Source organism: Amblyraja radiata, chromosome 18 (genome assembly GCF_010909765.2).
Source record: "Amblyraja radiata isolate CabotCenter1 chromosome 18, sAmbRad1.1.pri, whole genome shotgun sequence".
Classification (NCBI taxonomy): domain Eukaryota; kingdom Metazoa; phylum Chordata; class Chondrichthyes; order Rajiformes; family Rajidae; genus Amblyraja; species Amblyraja radiata.
The window spans coordinates 29,090,051-29,109,370 of NC_045973.1; the positions used below are offsets into that span (position 1 = coordinate 29,090,051).

General features: G+C 45.5%; 1 protein-coding gene across 7 annotated transcripts in view; it reads right to left on the bottom strand.

The window, feature by feature from the left end:
• col7a1 (collagen type VII alpha 1 chain) overlaps positions 1 to 19,320 on the bottom strand; it is a 240,098-nt gene that overhangs the window by 141,409 nt on the left and 79,369 nt on the right. For all 7 annotated transcript variants that reach the window (XM_033037000.1, XM_033036999.1, XM_033036996.1 and 4 more), the window contains 12 exons: positions 17,354 to 17,500; positions 16,466 to 16,597; positions 15,722 to 15,868; positions 14,295 to 14,414; positions 12,310 to 12,459; positions 10,170 to 10,309; positions 7,364 to 7,487; positions 5,348 to 5,491; positions 4,461 to 4,630; positions 3,708 to 3,746; positions 2,387 to 2,413; positions 409 to 453 (listed from right to left, as the gene is read on the bottom strand). In XM_033037000.1, the coding sequence (XP_032892891.1) occupies positions 409 to 453; positions 2,387 to 2,413; positions 3,708 to 3,746; positions 4,461 to 4,630; positions 5,348 to 5,491; positions 7,364 to 7,487; positions 10,170 to 10,309; positions 12,310 to 12,459; positions 14,295 to 14,414; positions 15,722 to 15,868; positions 16,466 to 16,597; positions 17,354 to 17,500 (1,385 nt within the window). The remainder of the gene's footprint in view (positions 1 to 408; positions 454 to 2,386; positions 2,414 to 3,707; positions 3,747 to 4,460; positions 4,631 to 5,347; positions 5,492 to 7,363; positions 7,488 to 10,169; positions 10,310 to 12,309; positions 12,460 to 14,294; positions 14,415 to 15,721; positions 15,869 to 16,465; positions 16,598 to 17,353; positions 17,501 to 19,320) is intronic.

Genomic DNA, 19,320 nt, shown 5'->3' on the forward strand with positions numbered 1-19,320 from the left:
ATTTAAAAACAAGGTCGATGCTTAGAAGGCATAGCTTTAATGTGAGAGGGACAACGTTTAAAGGAGATGTGTGGGGAATTTTTTTTTTAACGCAGAGAGTGGTGTGTGCCTGGAACACGCTGCCAGGGGTGGTGGAGGAGGCAGATACGATAGAGGTCACATAGATATGCAGAGAATGGAGGGATATGGTCCACATGCTGGCAGAGGAGATTAGCTTAACTTCGACATAGACATTGTGAACCAAAAGGCCTGTTTCTGTGGTGTACTGTTGTCTGTTCTATCTTCTTAGCCAAGAACTACAGTTGATCAGTGTGCAGGGGGCGAGGGACGACCGGAAAGGTGTGAGTTAGGACATGAGCAGCAACGGTTAGAAGAAAGGATGATGATCTGTTGGAATATAACACTTACAGGCTCACCGTTCCGCCCATCAATGCCATTTCTGCCTGTTTTTCCCTGAACGGAACAAACATGGAATGTTATAACTTAACTGGCAACAGGGGCTGCAAACTTTGATTATCGTAAGACACACTGACCTTGGGAAATGCTCAAGCTGACAGTTATCGCAACCCAAAATATTAGCAGGTTACACTTTCCACAGATGGTGCTTAACTGGCCAAGTTCTTGCCCATTTTTGATTTTGTCAGTAATAGTGTTACATTGCATTAATGCAGAATTACTGACACATTCCTCCAAAGGTTTAATTTGAAGCTTTGATCACACAAAAAATTTACTCGCTGAAATAAGTGAATTTTGTCTTGAAATTATCTACTAAGATCAGGGATTGGAATTAACACGGGCTACCGTTGGCTAATTTAGAAGCACTCAAATTGGAGACCATGACAATACAGTCAGTTCTGCCATAATGCAACAGTGGCATTCCGAAAAAAAATCTAGTGTTATAGAAAATTGCGTTATAAAAACAACTGTGTCAATGGGGGAAAAGGGGGTTAGGGGCTAGAGCGTTTCAGACACACAGTACAAAGTTATTTTTCTTAAGGGGCTGTCCCACTTGGGCGACCTAATTGGCGAGTTTAGAAGAGTTTGAAAAAATGACATGTTGAAGACCTCCTTCGACCTCCTTCCACTATGTTGAAGGCTAGCTTCGACTAGCTATGAGTAGCTATGACTAACTTCGAGTGAAGACGACCTCCTTCGATCTCCTTCGACCTCCCTTCGACTATGATGAAGACTATCTACGACTACCTTCGACTACCTTCGACTACCCTCAATTACATACGACTAACATGCCGACCTACTACGACCTACTACTACTACTAAACCTACGAGTAAAAAAAGTGTTGATTTTTTCCATGGCAACCTTTTTTTACTCGCGGGCATTTTTTAACATATTGATAAAACGGCGCGACCAAGCTGAGGCCTCGGGTATGCGGAGACCACTCTCGAGCATGAGGGAGAATTACAAAGAACTCCTACGACCTTGTGTCGAACATGCTGCGAGTATGAGTCGAGGGCAAACTCGCCAGAACTCGCGGATTAGGTCGCCTAAGTGGGACAGGCCCTTTAATTATTTTTAATAGCCATAAGTTTATTTTTATTTCGACAAGATAAAAATACTAAGAGCTGTACTTTAGGTGTCAATAGAAGTGATTGTATATCATTTTCAATGGGCATCTGCGATTAAAGGAACAGCTGTCCTCTTAAAATACAATTGTGTCTGATCATTGTGAGGACATTGAATGGAAAGTTTTTTGTCCTCTCTACTGTTTAAATCCAAGACAGCTTTTTTTTGTCCTGTCAATTTTAAAAGTAACATTTAAGTGTTTCTCAAGTTCCTGATCGAAATTGCATTATAACCAATTCTCCCTGCATAATGCAAATAGCATTCCCCAAATACATCAATCACATTCCATCCAATTAGAACTTCTGAAATATATAGTTTCAGAGAAGTACCTGTGCCTGATAATATATTACTGGAGATACTGAGTGACCTTCTTGAAACTAAGTGGATTTCCAGACCTTTACAAAGCCAACCACAGCTTGATTGACCAAATTCCCCATGGGTCTGGCCAAGTGAGACCTGTGGATTTTATTCTACTGCTTGTGTATTACCCTTAATTTCATCACTGATATCCACATTTCATTCCCTAGGTGCTATGGTGGAATAGAAGCACGACTGTGGGTGAATGGCCCATGCCTTGGAATGTTAGCTCAGCAATATAAACAGTTGTACAAGACGTTAGCGAGGCTGTACCTGGAGTATTGTGTTCAGGTTTGGTCACCTTGCTATTGGATAGATGCCATTACACTGGAAAGATGCAAGGAAGCAAGGAAAACTAAAGCAAAAACAGCAGGACTAATGTAAGCACAGAATAAGGTGATTTTTTTAACAGAGTTTCTCTAATTTAACAGAGAAGATTATACTTACAATTGTTCCTGATTCGCCTCTCTCACCCTGTGTAAAAGCAAAAACATTTACTTTGTGAATCATTTTGAACATAAATAAGTTATTTGCCAGGGAGTTGGGTAGATAGTTCTTCACCCCCGTGGGCCGAGAATGTTCAGCCATTGAACGTCATCAAGAAAGGGTCGATCTATGTTTGAGCATTTGCCACATGTTAAGTAACAGATGAAATTAAGATTGACAAATTAGTCAGTCTACTAACTATTGGAGCTATTTAGATTTGCTTGACAGAATGCATGGTGTCCTGGGGTCCTGGTTTGAGATCAGCTCCAACCAAAGCTGCAAGAAATTGCAGACAGTTGTGGACGTAGCCCAGACCATCACGCAAACCAACCTCCCTTCCATTGACTCCACCTACACTTCACACTGTCTCGGCAAGGCCACTGGCATAATCAAGGACTAGTCTCACCCTGGTCACTCTCCCTCTTCTCCCCTCTCCCATCAGGCAAAAGGTACAGAACTATGAAAACACATACCTCCAGATTCTGGGGCAGTTTCTCCCCGCTGTTATCAGGCAATTGAACCATCCTATCACCAACAAGATAGTGGTCCTGACCTACCATCTACCTCAGTTGAGACCTTTGGACTATCTTTAATCGGACTTCACTGTACTTTATCTTGCACTAAACATTATTCCCTTTATCCTGCATTTTATCCTAATTTTCCATTCTTCATTCCAAATACTACCTAATTTGTGACAAATACAAATGCGGAGATATGGCAGGTGCTATTCATCCGAACAAGTGTGAGGTGTTGCACTTTGGAAGGTTAAATGTAAGGGGAAAGTATTCAGTTAATGGCAAGACCGTCAATAGCATTAATGTACAGAAGGATCATAGGGTCTAAGTCCATAGCTCCCTGAAAGCAGCAACACGTGGATACTAGACAAACTTGGATTGTTTTCTCTGCAGTATCTCAGGTTGAGGAAAGATCTGATGGAAGCATGTCAAATTATGGGTGGCATAGATAGATAGATGAGATAGAACCTTTCTCCCAGGGTGGAAAGTGTAGTGGAGGAAGATGGGATAGTGACATTTAAGAGACTTGTAGGATGGGCACATGGATGTTCAGAGAATGGAGAAATATGAATCATGTGCAGGCACAGGAGATTAGGATAAAATGGCATTATGATCGGCACAGACATTGTGGGCCGAAGGGCATGCTTTTGAGCTGTACTGTGCTCTGTTCAATGACATAAAGCAATGACAAGGAAAATCTCAATGCGGAATGTGACATTGTTCAATTCTTGCAAAAGCTTGTAAAAAATAATTAAGTCGATATCTACCTTCTGGCAACGAGTAGGACAGTGGCCTATTGTTCCTCCCTGGGGAAAAATATTCAGACTTAACCTTCACTTACACAGATACACTTCTAGCACTTTCAAAAAACGCAGGAAGAATCGAATTACAACAATAACTTGCATTTATATCGCACCTTTTAGCCATATTCTGCAATACAACAGCGTTGTCAGATAAACCATGCAGATGCACTCAGCAGATGGGTCAATACTTGGATAGAGAGGTGGTTGGGAGGAGGAAAGGTTTAGAGAGTGAATTTCATAACTTAAAGCTGAAGTAGCTGAAGACAAAGAGAGTGATTACATTTTCATGAAGGTCAAAATGGGTGAGGAAACCTTAAGAGGAGCAGAATTGATGGTAAAATGAGGGAGTCTAGTTCTTCTGCCATCTATACTGGTCTGCTTACAATATAATGGAAGTTTTAGTTTTAGTTATTAGAAATTCAGTGTGGAAGCAGAGCCTTTGGCCCACTGTGCCGACCAGTGATCACCCGTGCACTGGTTCTACTACACACTAGGGGCAATTTTACAGAAGCCAATTAATGTACAAACCTGTACGTCTTTGGAGCATGTGAGGAAACCGGAGCGCACAGAGAAACCCCATGGGGTCACAGGGAGAGCGTACAAACTCCATACAGACAGCACCCATATTCAGGATCGAACCCGGGTTTCTGGCGCTGCATAGGTGCAAAGCAACTACTGCGTCATTGAGTAACCCCTGAATGTGTTGATGTCACTTACATTTGGCTTGCTGGCAGCAACACAGATTACATCAGCAAGGGCCCCTTCAAACCGGGAGAGCAAGTCAAAGTTTTCAGCATAGAAGATGTTCTCGGAGTTTCCATCAGGAACTATATTCTGCAGCTCATCGATATCTGCTTCACCAACACCAACAGCATACAGGTGGATGCCTAGTATGGAGATAAGGTGTCTGAGTCATTAGATCGATTTGTGTTCTGCGGTGTTCCAGGATTAGAGTTAAACTGGTTTAGTTTAGTGATGCAGCATGGAAACAAGTCCTTCAGCCCACCAATTCCACGCCGACCAACAATTACCCATACTCTTGTTCTGTCCCACACACTAGGACAATTTACAGAAGCCAATGAACCTACAAACCTGCACGTCTTTGGAATGTGGGAGGAAACCGGAGCTTCTGGAGAAAACCCACGTGGTCTCAGGGAAAACGTACAAACTCCGTACAAACAGCACCTGCAGTTAGGATTGCACCACCGGTCTCTGGCGCTGTAAGGCAGCAACTCTACCGCTGCACCAGTATGCCGCTCAAACGTTCAGGTCGGGACCCTTCTTTGGGGTTGATGTTCAAGCATACTTCCACCCAGTCACCCTTTCATACAAAGTAGGAGCAAGAGTAGGCCATTCAGCACTGCGGGTCAGCGACACCATTTATAAAAATCACTCATCTTCTACCCCATCTCGACTGTCCAGAGTGTCTCTATATCACTCAATTCCCTTAGTATCTTCGATTCCCAGAAATCTGTTTTGAATGAACTAAATGATTGAGCCTCCACTGCCTTTCGGGTAGAGAATTCCAAAGATTACCCACTCACTGAGTGAAGAGATCTCTCTGCATGTGTACTTCAACCAAATGAAGAGCGTGCATAGAATACCTGCGGCCTTCGCTCTCAATACGGCCTCCATGACTCTGTCATCTGAACGTCCGTCTGTTATGATGACCAACAAGGCAGGAACTTGTGGGCGTCTCCCAGCAGAGATCTGAAACACGTAATTCAGGACAAAGTCTATGGCTCTGCCTGTGGAAGAACAGAAATGGAGAGTGATCAGAAACATAAGGTACTCACTCTATAGTACAACTTTCATCTCTTAATCAGAACAGTAGAGTTATACGGCAATAGAGTTATACAGCCCAACGCGTCCATACCAACCAATGTCTCCCAGTTATGCTAGGCCCATTTACCCAAAATCTGGGCCCTTTAGAGTTGTTGGCAGGCTAACATTGCATGAAGAGAAACAGTTCCTTCCTTTTCATATCTTAAACCAAGAGGTGCCTGTCTGCCCTCCCATATCTTCTTCTTATCGAGTCCACACACAAGATTAGTTGTTGTTCAGCCAGAGCTGAACACACTTCTCGGCATCTGTACAATGGTGTCTGTCTTGCGCTTCTTGTGCTCCTTGTGCGTGGTGGTGGAAAGATTGGTTGAAACAGGGCCGCGACGTGAACGCTCTTTCCTTGACCCCCCCTCCCATATGAAACACTGTCATCCTTGTGAGACATGGGGACAGGTAGTTGGATATGAAAGGTTTAGAGAGATACGAGTCAAATGTGGGCAAATCTGTGGATGGGCATCTACTGTAGATCAGCATGGACAAACTGGGCCGAAGGGCCTGTATTTGTGTTGCATGATTCAAGATGACCTACTCCTTATTCTGAGAACAGTTCCAGATTATCTGGCCTCTCCTTTTAACTCAAATCCAACAGTCCTTGTGAATCTTTTCTGCACAAAACCTAAACTTTTTGACTTGGAACTCTTCCAATTTCTGTCGCCTATCTATGTTCTCCAGAGATGCTGCCCGACCTGCTGATTTACTCCAGCACTTTTTGTCTTTCTTTGCCAATCCACAATCCTCTTAAATGTCTTTATCATATCTGCCATCACCACCACCCCAGGCAGCACTTTCCAAGCAGTCACCACTCTCTGTGTAAAAATGTTAACCAGCGCATCTCTGTAAAGCTGATCAAAGCAGGATTTGTGTAAATGGGTATTTATTGGTTGTAAAGGGCCTGTCCCACGAGCATGCGACCTGCATGCGGCAAGCGCGACCAAACCGGAAGCGGGGGCCGCCCGGAGGTCGAGTGAGTGACGTGAAGTTCGAGCGAAGTCCGCGGGAAGTTCGCGCGTGACGTACGGCGTCAAGACGCTGCGTCCGGCGTCAAGACGCTGCGTATGCCCGTCGAGGTGGTGCGTATGGTGTCGAGGCGGCTGCGGGCCGGCAGGCCGCTGCCGCGCGGAATTTTTGTATCCGGTCAGTTTTTCGGAGCCCCGTGCGATGTCGGGACCAGCTCCGCACAACTCCATACGGCTCGGGCGATCGAAGTGGGACCTGCCCCGCGAGGCCGTACGCTCAAGCGACCACGTTAGGTCGCGCTTGCCGCATGCTCGTGGGACAGCCCCTGTACTTTCGCAATGGGATGAAAAGCCCGTTCCTGTCCTGTATGTCTCTACGATGCTATCCCTGACTCCATGACTTTAATTTGGAAGTTAGGGGGAATAAGCGGTTTAGCTTCACCTCTGCTGACAAGTTCCAAAGTTTAGTTCAGAGATGCAGTATGTACTGTAAGCAGGCCCATCGGCCTACTGAGTCCACACTGACCAGCAATCCCTATATACTAGTTCTATCTAACACATTCGGGAGAATTTACAGAAGCCCGTTAACCTACAAGCCTGCACGCCTTTGGAATGAGGGAGGAAATCGGAGCACCTGGAGAAAACCCATGGGGAGAACGTACAAACTTTGTACAGACAGAAACCGAGATCAGGAGCTGTAAGGCAGCAACTCTACGCTTCATCTTTGTGCCACCCTAAAGGCCAGTTACACAAACAGACCAGGTTGTTCTACCTCTATGCACTGCCTCATAGTGAGTGTTTGCTATTGAGATATTCTACCTGTTTTAGTCCCACCGAGTAGATACCGAAGTCCTGTTATGGTTCGGAGCAGCTCTTGTTGGGTGGTGACCTTGCCAAGTGGGATTTCAATCTTTGGGTCATCACTGTATTGAACGACCGAGACCTGGATAAAGAGATATGGACAAAGTTAAAAGACAAAACAATTCTGATGCTGTTATTCAAACCACTGAATGAAATTGTTAGTGCCTTAACTTGACTTGAAAGTAACTCAAAAGAGGGGACTGGTTGTTTTTACAACTCTGAGTCGTGGTTTGGAATATTGCACATTCAACACAATGAAATATCCAATTGCGGGTACCATTTCAAAGTTTGGATAGGACAGGTATGAAATTAGGAGGGTAAAAACAGGACATGAAATGACTTAGTAAAGCAAGATTAAGGAGAATCCCAACATCTTTCATTAGAAGCAAGAAAGCAGCCAAGGGTCGAGTAGGTTCCTTCAGGTACCAAAAGGAAAATCTATGTGGAGTAGAATCCTAAATTAATATTTCTCAATGGTATTCACCAGGGTGAAGGATGTAGGGGGTGGAGAGTTAGATACGGGTACGTTGATGTCCTGGTACAACCATATTAAAGAAATTGGCACATATTAAAGTGGATAAATCCCAGGGCCTGACAGGATCTGTTCCAGGATGCTAAGCGAAGTAAGGGGAGAGATTGCTGGGGCTCTAACAGAGGGTTTTGCATTTTTGTTAGCTATGGGTGAGGTACTAGAAGAACAGAGGATAACTAATATCCCCTTATTTAAGGGCAGCAAGGATGCAGACGAGTGAGCTTTACATCAACTGTAGGGATATTTTTGGAAAAGATTTTGTGGAACCGGAATTATGGATACTTGAAACGGCAGGGAATGATTAGGAAGTGTTAACAACCTGGGGAAATCCTCTCACAAATTGATTGATTTTTTGAGGAGTCGACTAAGAAAAGTAATGAAGACAGGGCAGTAGACATTGCGGGCATGGACTTTAGCAAGTCCTGTAAAGTAGCCTGGTCCATAAGGTTGGGCACATGGGATGCAAAGTGTGTTGGAAGAACTGAATGAAAAATTGGCTTGACAATAGAAGGCAGAGATAATGATCGCGAGATGCTTTTCTGACTGTAAGCCTGTAATCAGTGATGTACCGCACTCTTGTTATAATAGTCTCAGAACTAACTGAACCAGCAATATTTGTAGAAACAAGGAATTGCAGATGCTGGTTTACAAAAAAAGACGCAAAGTGCTGGTGAAACTCAGCCAGTCAGGCAGCATCTCTGGAGAAAAAGTTTAGGTGATATTTCGGGTCGGGATCCTTTTTCGGACTCTGCATTAAGCATAAATAAGGATTGTTATTTTTCAGGGCAATGAGGCTGAAAATCACTTTGCAAATCAATTCTGCTGTTGTGCTATTGATGACTCCATTTATGGAGCTTTATGCAAAAAAAAAAAGGAAAAATATGCCAGCTGACATATTAAGAATTCAATTTCCCATCTGGTATTAAAACTCCTAAAATGGGCACGATATTATCAGTTCTATGAGATCCTCTTTCACTGCTCACTCTGTCTGAAGAAGAGTCCTGACCAGAAACATTGCCTGTCCATTCCCTCCCCAGATGCTGCCTGGCCTGCTGTGTTCCTCCACCACTTTGTGTTTTTTCTCAAGATTCCAGCATCTGCAGTTTGTGTCAATTCTTGACTCTATTCCAGTTTAAGCCAATTTTGAAGTACACAGCATATAGGCCAAAGCACCAAAACAGAATGGTGGAAGAATTCAGCGGGTCAAGCAGGTCAAGCAGCATCTGCTGAGGCAAAAAATGTAAGTCAACATTTTGGGTGGTGACCCTTCATCTGGAGTGAGGGGGAACAGGAAACGTGACCTGCATACAACAGTGTGTAAGGGGGTGGGACAGAGGCTGGTAGGTGATAAGTGGCACCAGATAGGGAGGGGAGGATGGGTAAATTGAACCAGTTGACTAGTTGGGGGAGAGATGGGACAACAGGCACGAGATGATAGGTGGTATTAGATGGGAAGACGTTGGCGGATGGATGAAATCAGATATCTGGAGTATTGCGTACAATTTTGGTCTCCTAATTTGAGGAAATACATTCTTGCCATAGAGGGAGTACAGAGAAGGTTCACCAGACTGATTTCTGGGATGTCAGGACTTTCATATGAAGAAAGTCTGGATAGACTCGGCTTGTACTCGCTAGAATTTAGAAGATTGAGGGGGGATCTTATAGAAACTTACAAAATTCTTAAAGGGTTGGACAGGCTAGATGCAGGAAGATTGTCCCCGATGTTGGGGAAGTCCAGAACAAGGGATCACAGTTTTAGGATAAGGGGGAAATCTTTTAGGACCAAGATGAGGAAAACATTTTTCACACAGAGAGTGGTGAATCTCTGGAATTCTCTGCCACAGAAGGTAGTTGAGGCCAGTTCATTGGCTATATTTAAGAGGGAGTTAGATGTGGCCCTTGTGGCTAAAGGGATCAGGGGTATGGAGAGAAGGCAGGTACAGGATACTGAGTTGGATGATCAGCCATGATCATATTGAATGGCGGTGCAGGCTCGAAGGGCCGAATGGCCTACTCCTGCACCTATTTTCTATGTTTCTATGTTTCTATAAGGTGGAGCTTGGCACAATGGCTGCTGGATGATAGGTGAAGTGAGGGAGGAAGGGACGGATTGCTAATGGAACCAGGTGAGGCGAGGGGATGGGAGGGTTGGACACAGGGAGAAGAAAACTAGTTGGACAGATGTGCTTCCAACTTTGTTGCAATGGCGATGTAGTGATGGGATACACTTACCTGAGTTACATCAGGCCCAAGGTGGGGTAGATGAGAGACCACGTTGTACAGGAACTGCTTAACCTTTTGGAAATTCTCATACCCGATGCTCTCGGAGCCATCGACGAGGAACACAATGTCAGCTCGAGCTGTGCTGCACACTGCATCAAAACAAAACATAGCAGAATAGATAGGGTGAATGCACCCAGAGTAGGGGCATCGAGAACAAGAAGATACTGTATAGGTTTAAGGTAAGGGGAGAAAGATTTAATAGGAGGTACACAAAATTGCTGGAGGAACTCAGCGGGTGCAGCAGCATCTATGGAGCGAAGGAAATAGGCGACGTTTCGGGCCGAAACCCTTCTTCAGACTGATGGGGGGTGGGGAAAGAAAGAAGGAAAAAGGGAGGAGGAGGAGCCCGAGGGCGGGCGGATGGGAGGGTGGGAGGAGACAGCTAGAGGGTGAAGGAAGGGGATGGGACAGCACAGGCTAGCCAAATTGGGGGAATTCAATGTTGATGCCATAAGGGCGCAAGGACCCCAGACGGAATATGAGGTGCTGTTCCTCCAATTTCCGCTGTTGCTCACTCTGGCAATGGAGGAGACCCAGGACAGAGAGGTCGGATTGGGAATGGGAGGGGGAGTTGAAGTGCTGAGCCACCGGGAGGTCAGGTAGGTTAAGGCGGACTGAGCGGAGGTGTTCGGCGAAACGGTCACCCAACCTACGCTTGGTCTCACCGATGTAAATTAGCTGACATCTAGAGCAGCGGATGCAGTAGATGAGGTTGGAGGAGAAAGTGTACCTTTTGTGTACCTTCGATATTCCAGCATCTGCAGTTCCCTTTTGAACAAGATTTAATAGGAACCTGAGGGGCAACTTTTTTTTTTAATACAAAGCATGGTAGGTGTATGATTCAAGCAGCCGGAGAAGGTAGTTGAGGCAGGTACTATCACAATGTTTTAGAAACATTTGGGCAGGTACATAGATATGCATCACATTCAGGCAGAGGCATCCAGAACAAGGGGTCACAGTTTAAGGATAAGAGGGAAGTCTTTTAGGACTGAGATGAAAAAATCATTTTTTACACAGTGGTGAATCTGTGGAATTCTCTGCCACAGAAGGTAGTTGAGGCCAGTTCATTGGCTAGATTTAAGAGGGAGTTGGATGTGGCTCTTGTGGCTAAAGGGATCAGGGGGTATGGAGAGAAAGCAGGTACAGGATACTGTTGGATGATCAGCCATGATCATATTGAATGGCGGTGCAGGCTCGAAGGGCCAAATGGCCTACTCCTGCACCTATTTTCTATGTTTCTAAGAGGCAATTGGTTTACTTGGCATCATGTTCGGCACAGGCATTGTGGGCTGAAGACCCTGTTTCTGTGCAGTACTGTTCTATGATCACCTTCCACTGCTCTCCCTGCCAGTGTGTTCCAGATCACTAGGTGTTGTGCAATATAACATGTCCTTACGTCTCAGGGACCAGATGTTTTTAAAAGGAACCAGGACCCATTCTTTATTCATTTTTTGGATCTGAATGTCACTGGTATTTTTGGCCATCCCTAACTGTCCTTGCAAAGTGAGGTGCAATCGAGGCTATATATTGCTCAGAGTCAACAGGATACCAATTTGGATAAAGATGCCATATATTCCCCCCTGAAGTGTGTTTGTCAACTGGAATGTTTTTATACAACAACCTAGTACTTTGATGATCAGTATTATTGAGACTGACATTTACATTAATCCACATTTATAAATTAACTAATTTAATTAATTAGAAAACTATGTTTTCTAGGCATTGTGATCAGCATCAATTAGGATGTGAAAGGAATTTATAAGTTCATATTGTCAGTCATAGGAGCAGAATTAGGCCATTTGGCTCATTGAGTCTACTGCCCCCATTCAATCATGGTTGATCTATCATTCCCTCTCAACCCCTCTCTCTTGCCTTCTCCCCGTAACCTTTTTCGCCTATTTTGCTTTTGCGTTTTGTTTTACAGGATTTTATTTTGCTTTCCAAGTCATTAGTCAGGCTTCTGTGTCTTTTACCATAACCACTCCGCCACTACGCCTCTGAGAGAGGAAGGGCAACAATGGCGGGAGAGTGAGAGGGCAGCAGGAACAGACCAGAGAACCATTTGCTTGGGTCATCGCCACATACTCACCAAGACGCTCAGTGATGGAGGACTGAGGTCCAAACTCTGTGCCAAACATGGGCCGCAGTGTAAAGACGTACTCTCGCCCAATTTGCAGGTCGGTGATCTGGTAGGAAGCAGTTGTTGCTGGCAGCGTGATGGACCGTTGCTCTTCTTGTGCTGAAAGAGAAAATACGGAAGGATTAACGGGTTTGGTGTCAGCACCCACTTGCTTTCTCGCAGGCAGGTCCTGCAGGATTGAGGCCAACACTTTTAGGGCAGCACAGTGGTGCAATGGTAGAATTGCTGCATTACAGCACCAGCGACCTGGCTTTGGTCCTGACTATGGGTGCTGTCTGTACGAAGTTTGTACGTTCTTCCGTCACCACGTAGGTTTTCTCCAGGCTGGCTTCGGTAAAATTGTGAAAATGTCCCTCGTGTGTAGGATAGTGCTAGTGGATGGGGATCGCTGGAGTGGCACGTACTCAATGGGCTGAAGGGCCTGTTTCCATGCTGTATCTCCAAACTAAAATTAAAAATTAAACCCTCTGTGGATTCTGAGATGTCTAATGAGGTCCACATGAGTCCCACTGTCTCTGTCATAGGTGGAGCGGAAGGTACTGCACACTCGAGGCAGTTTGGGCGGTGCCCTGCCCCATTTACTATATCCATGGGGCTTCCACATGCACCAGGCATGGACACGAGGTTCTCAGTTCCCTCTCCATTCAAATCAGTCACGGGCCTGGGATTCCAATTCACCAACAGACAATTTTGATTCTTAAAATACTCACAGCAGGTGAATGCCCAGAACGGCATCAGGTCTCAGCTCCTGCTTTTAAGAGTTTAAACTTGTGTCTTGACCTGCTTGTTCTCCTGGGCATTTGCTGGTGCTGACATGGTGAGAGGCAAGTTCCCAGCTGCCTTCTGTTTATTCACATAACTTTAGACTTTTGACTTTAGAGATATAGCGCGGAAACGAGCCCTTCATCCCACCGAGTCCGCGCCGACCAGCGATCATCCCATACACTGGCACTATCCTTCACACTAGGGACAATTTACAATTTTACTGAAGCCAATAAACCTACAAACCTGCACGCCTTTGGGGTGTGGGAGGAAACCGGAGCGCCGGGAGAAACACGCGCGGTCACGGGGAGAACGTGGGATGTATTTAATCGTGGAATCATGGGAATGTCAATGTTCATTACTTAAAATGCCACTGAAGGGGACCATTTGGTCCATCGGATCCATGCCTGCTCACTATGGTATAATCCATTTAGTTCCATTCCCATCTCCTTATTTCCATATGGCCTTAAATCATCTTTGGAAGAAAATGGATAGCCAACATTTTGGGTCAGGATTCTTCCTCAGACTAAAGAGTCCTCGCCTGAAAAGTCGTCTGTCCATTTCCTTCCACAGATGCTGCCTGGCTTGTTGAGCTTCTCAGCGGTATGGATTCAAGCATCTACAATCTGTGGTGTCTCTCCAGCCCCACATCTCATTCTCTTTCATGCCGATCACTCTCCCATGGCACTCAGCTACATCAAGTGGAGTTTACAGCAACCAATTAACCTACCTGCATTGCTTTGGGATGTAGAAGGAAACAGGAGCATCTGGGAGAAACCCACGTGGTCAAAGGTAGAACGTGCAAACTCCACATAGACAGCACAGAGATCAGGGTTGTATCACTGGCTGGAAATCCACACAGACCGTGCAAACTCTACACGGATAGCACCCGAGTTCAGGATTGAAAATGGGTTTCTGGCGCTGTAAGGTGGCAGCTCTGTAGGCTTATGCCACTGTGCTGCCCACAATTTCTTATTCCTACCAGCCTCGGCCAAATTAAAAATGTCAACAGAAAATGCTGAGAGTTCTCTGTGGTGCGTTTTCTGATTTTATTTCAGATGTCCAGTCTTGACAGTTTGTTGCTTTTGAGTCAGAGTTAGTCATGGGTTAAAACAGTGTTGCTTTCCAGTTAAAGACAGTGACAAATTAGAGGTTTCTTGGTTTGGACTTACCTGTGGCAAGTCTCCATGAGAGGATGTAACTGGTTGCTGCTGGAGTGAGAATCCAGCCCAGGGTTACCTTGCTCGTGTCCACGCTCGTCACTCGGAAACCCTGCACCTCCTCGGCCCGGGCTGCAGGCAGAAGGGACGAGAGGACTCTGAGAAAGAAGGTTAACATCTAGCGCTATCCAAAGCCCACCTGAGTCACTGCGCATGCCCCATCCAATCCACCAGATAATCACAACCAACCTACCTCAGTGATCACACCGCTGCCCGTACTCATCACTCCCATTCCTGAACATACACATTCCTGAGATCCGTTCGCTGTTGGCGAGGTTCTACACACCACTTAACTACCTCAGTATAAAAGGCAAGACACATCCCTTTAGAAATAATTTGGTTAAAGCTTCAGAGCTACAGATGATAAGAATTAGGAGCACGAGGTGGGTATCTGGCCCTCAGAGCCTGTGCCATCATTTTGTAACTAATCTCTGACCTCAGCACCATTTCCCACATCCCAAAATCCCCCAGAAATATATCTATCTTTGCCGCACCTGGAAAGACTACACTTGTCGCTTTACCTCCCCCCTTGACTCCATTCAAGGGCTCAAGCAGTCGTTCCAGGTGCAACCGAGGTTCACCTGCACCTCCTCCAACCTCATCTATTGCATCCACTGCTCTAGACGTCAGCTGCTCTACATCGCTGAGATCAAGCGTAGGCTTGGCGATCGCTTTGCCCAACACCTCCGCTCAGTTCACAATAACCAACATGATCTCCCTGTGGCTCAGCACTTCAACTCCCCCTCCCATTCCGAATCTGACCTTTCTGGCCTGGCCTCCTCCATGGCCAGAGTGAGGCCCACCGTAAATAGGAGCAGCACCTCATATTTCGCTTGGGCAGTTTGCACCCCAGCGGTATGAACATTGACTTCTCTAATTTCAGGTAGTCCTTACTTTCTCCCCCCCTTCTCAGCTCTCCCTCAGTCCACTGGCTCCCCCTCTTCCTTTCTTCTTCCCCCCCCCCCCCCCCCCCCCCACCCTCACATCAGTCTGAAGAAGGATCTCGCCCCGAAACGTTGCCTATTTCCTTCGCTCCATAGAAGCTACCTCACCCGCTGAGTTTCTCCAGCATTTTTGTCCACCTCATCAACTAGAGTGTGTTACCCATCTCCCATCTACCTTACTGGAGACCTTTGAACTATCTTTAATCAGACTTTACTGGACTGCAATGTTACATTTTTACACTGAATGTGTACATTGTGGACGACTTGCTTGTTTTCATGCGTTGTGTTTTCTTTGACTGGATAGCATGCAAACAAAAGGTTTTCACTGTGTTTCGGTACACTTCACAATAATAAACTAAACTAAAATGAGAAATATAGCAAAATTCTCAGTAAATGCACCAGCAATTAATCATCTGCAATTCCTTGTTAACTGACCTGTTTTGACAGTGATTGTTGTGGGAGCTCCTTCACGATCACCTCGAACTGAGGAGACTCGAATGACGTAACTCCTCCCAGACTGCAGGTTCAATATATCAAATGTGTTGATGTTTGCTACAACCACTCTACTGCTCTCTGGGCCTCCTGTGGACAAAACAGAATCTTATTCAATAAGTAGTTTTTCTAAATATAACCTAGTCAAAGACTACTTTCAGTGTGTGTGTGTACATGGCTTGGTTAGGTCAGCATGGACAGGTTGGGCTAAAGATTTACAAGGATGTTGCCAGAACCTGAGGGGCTGAGTTATAGGGAGGGGTTGGGCAGGCTAGGACTATAGCCCTTGGTTTGCAGGAGGCTGAGGGGTGATCTTATAGAGATGTATAAGATCATGAGGGAAATAAATAGGGTGAATGGGCAGAATGTTTTACCCTGAGTAGGGCAATCAAGGACCGGAGGATATAGTTTTAAGCTGAGAGGGAAATAGGTACCTGAGGAGCAACATTTTTACACAGAGGATGGTGGGTATGAGATATGGAACAAGCTGCCAGAGGGGGTGCTTGAAGCAGGTACAATAACAACATTTAAAAGGCATTTGGACAGGTACAAGGATAGGTAAGGTGTAAAGGGATTTGGGCCAAACGTGGGCAAGTGAGATGGGGCATCGAGGTCGACATGGGCAAGTTGGGGTGAGAGATCTGTTTCAGTGCTTTATGACACTCTATATCGCTCTGAACACTTTACCCTCAGCCAGCCTCCAGTAGATTCGATATCCCGTGCTCCCTGGCACACTGTTCCAGGCAATCTGAATCCGCTTTGTCGTTAAGCTGATGGTACGCAGATTCCCAACTCCTCCCAGTGGATGCTCAACTGCAGCTGTGATTTCAATGCAAAGAAAAGACCCAAGAGGTTAACGCAGTCACAGAGAGGAGTGGGTGGGGAAGGGGGCAGGGCATGCATGTGGAAATGTAGTAACAACGTGCAAACTCCACACAGACAGCCATCAAGGTCAGGATTGAACCTGGATTGATGCTGCCAAATCTTTGAAGTTGGTTGGTTGCATTCTTTTATTGTGCCTATTCATATCTAGGAATAAGGTCAGCAGTTGGACTTTAGCAGAAGAGATCGCAAGACACGGCATGGGATAATATTTCTAAGAATGTTTATACGCCTCCTTAGTCCCGTGACAATCCCTGTCCTCATCTCTGCTCCCTGAATAATGTTTGCAAACCTGTCCACATTTACAAGAATGCTTACAATACCTCTCTGTCACTCAGCAATGAATGCACATCATAGTAGCAAACAACTAGCTGCTGAAAGCATAGACTTACCTTGGCAGCTGAATCAGGGACCACGGCTATTTTTATGAGGACATTAAATTACTATAGATAGGAAGACAGGATGCCATGGGTTATGGGGAGAAGGCAGGAGAATGGGGTTGAGAGGGAAAGATAGATCAGATATGATTGAATGGCAGACTATACTTGATGGGCCAAATGGCCTAATTCTGCTCCGACAACTTATGAAGACACAGGCAACAGGCAAGAGGAGGGTACAAACAGATATGACAAGCTAAATGGTTCCATTGGAGACATCAAGCATGGAATAGTATCGTAGCTATGAGTAACTTACGAGTAGTAGCAGTGATCGTTACTGGGTGTCCTTCTCGATTTTCAATCAACGCAACAACTTTTACGAGATAATTAATTCCACCTTCAAGATCCACAATATCAATGGTGCTTACATCTCCAGGTACAACCTTGCTGGTCTCAGGTCCTCCTGGAAACATTGAAGGGAAACAACAAGAGACCTTGGTTACTTTCCAAAATATATTCAGGGTTATCTCCTCTATCTCATGCTCATATCTACAATTCATATTCCTCATGGTGCTCCGGTTTGCTGCCACATTCCACGGCTTGCAGGTTTGGCAAAAAAAATCTAAAAATCTAAATTGTCCCTAGTGTGTAGGATAGCGCTAGTGCATGAGAGAGTCAAGAGAGAGTTAGATAGAGTTCTTAAAGATAGCGGAGTCAAGAGATATGGGGAGAAGGCAGGAACGGGGTACAGATTGTGGATGATCAGCCATGATCACAGTGAATGGTGGTGCTGGCTCGAAGGGCCGAATGGCCTACTCCAACAACTATTGTCGATTGGTCATATGTAGCTTTTTAAGCCCGATTGGTTTTGGAGGGATCAGAAGATCATATGTTGAAAAAAAGTCCAAGACGTTTCACTTGGGGAAAATATTATCTCATCTCAGAGCATCCTGGATGAGGAGAATTTTGGAGATAGTAGATTTCGTGAGTTAGTCACACCACAGATACAGGAAGAAAGATAGTGGGCGACCACTGGGAAGGGCAGTAGATGTTGTAGGAATCCACTGTGGTCATTCAACCCCCCTCAGGTAGAATGTGTTGGATTCTGTTGTGGGGGACTTGGCTGCAGGTTTATGGCACCACAGCTAGCTCTAATGCACAGCAGTGGAGAGAAGAGGAAAGATAAACAGAAGTGGCAGGGGATTCATTCGTGAGAGAAATAGACAGGTATTTCTGTGGCTGAGAGCGAGCCTCCAGAATAGTGTGTCACCTCCCTAGTGTGCCAGCATTATGGATATCTCGGAGTGGGTACAGGACATTCCGAAGCGGGAAGAATAACAGACAGAGGTTACAGTACACATTGGTGTTAATGACCTAGGTAGAAAGAGGGATGTTTTCCTGCAAAGTGAGTTTAGGATGCTAGGCAGGACTTTAGACTTGAGAGATAACAGGCCATTTGGCCCACCGAGTCCATGCCAAACAGTACACTAGCACTAGGAATAATTGACAATTTTACCAAATCCAATTAACTCAGCGGGTCAGGCAGCATCTCTGGAGAAAAGGAATATGCAACGTTTCAGATTGTGACCTGCATGTCTTTGGAGTGTGGGATGAAACCGGAGAACCCGGAGAAATCCCACGCATTCACAATGGGAACATATAAACTCCGTATAGACAGCATCCATAGTCAGGATCGAACCTGGGTCTCTGGCGCTGTAAGGCAGCAACTCCATCACTGCGCCACTGTGTGGCCCCACAGGTTAAGAAGCAGGACCTTTCGGGTTGTGATCTCAATATTACTCCCAATGGCGCATACCAGAGAGGGTAGGATGAATAAATATGTGGCTAAAGAGCTGCTGCATGAGATGGGCCTTTAGGTACATGGTTGACCAGAATAAGGCGGAGAGGTTGCATCTAAACTGGAAGGGGACCAACATTCTTGCAGGGTTGCTCACACTACTCGGGAGATTTTTAATTAATTTGGCAGAGGGGGAGGGAAGCCCAGTTGCAATGCAGCAGGTGGGGAGAAAAATGTGGAAGATCAATCGAGCAAGAGCATTAGGCAGATGGGGTGATGTGGATCATGTGCAGGCAGAGGAGATTAGTTTAATTTAGCATCATAATCACGAGCTGTACTATTCTATGATTTGTGTTCATTGGTGGGTCCTGGATCAAACTGGGACATAATATCACATTTCCTTCCCTGTAGACCAGTAATGAACCAGATGGATTTTTATTGCAGTCCAGTGGTCCCATGGTTCCTGAGGCAAACTTTTATTGCCA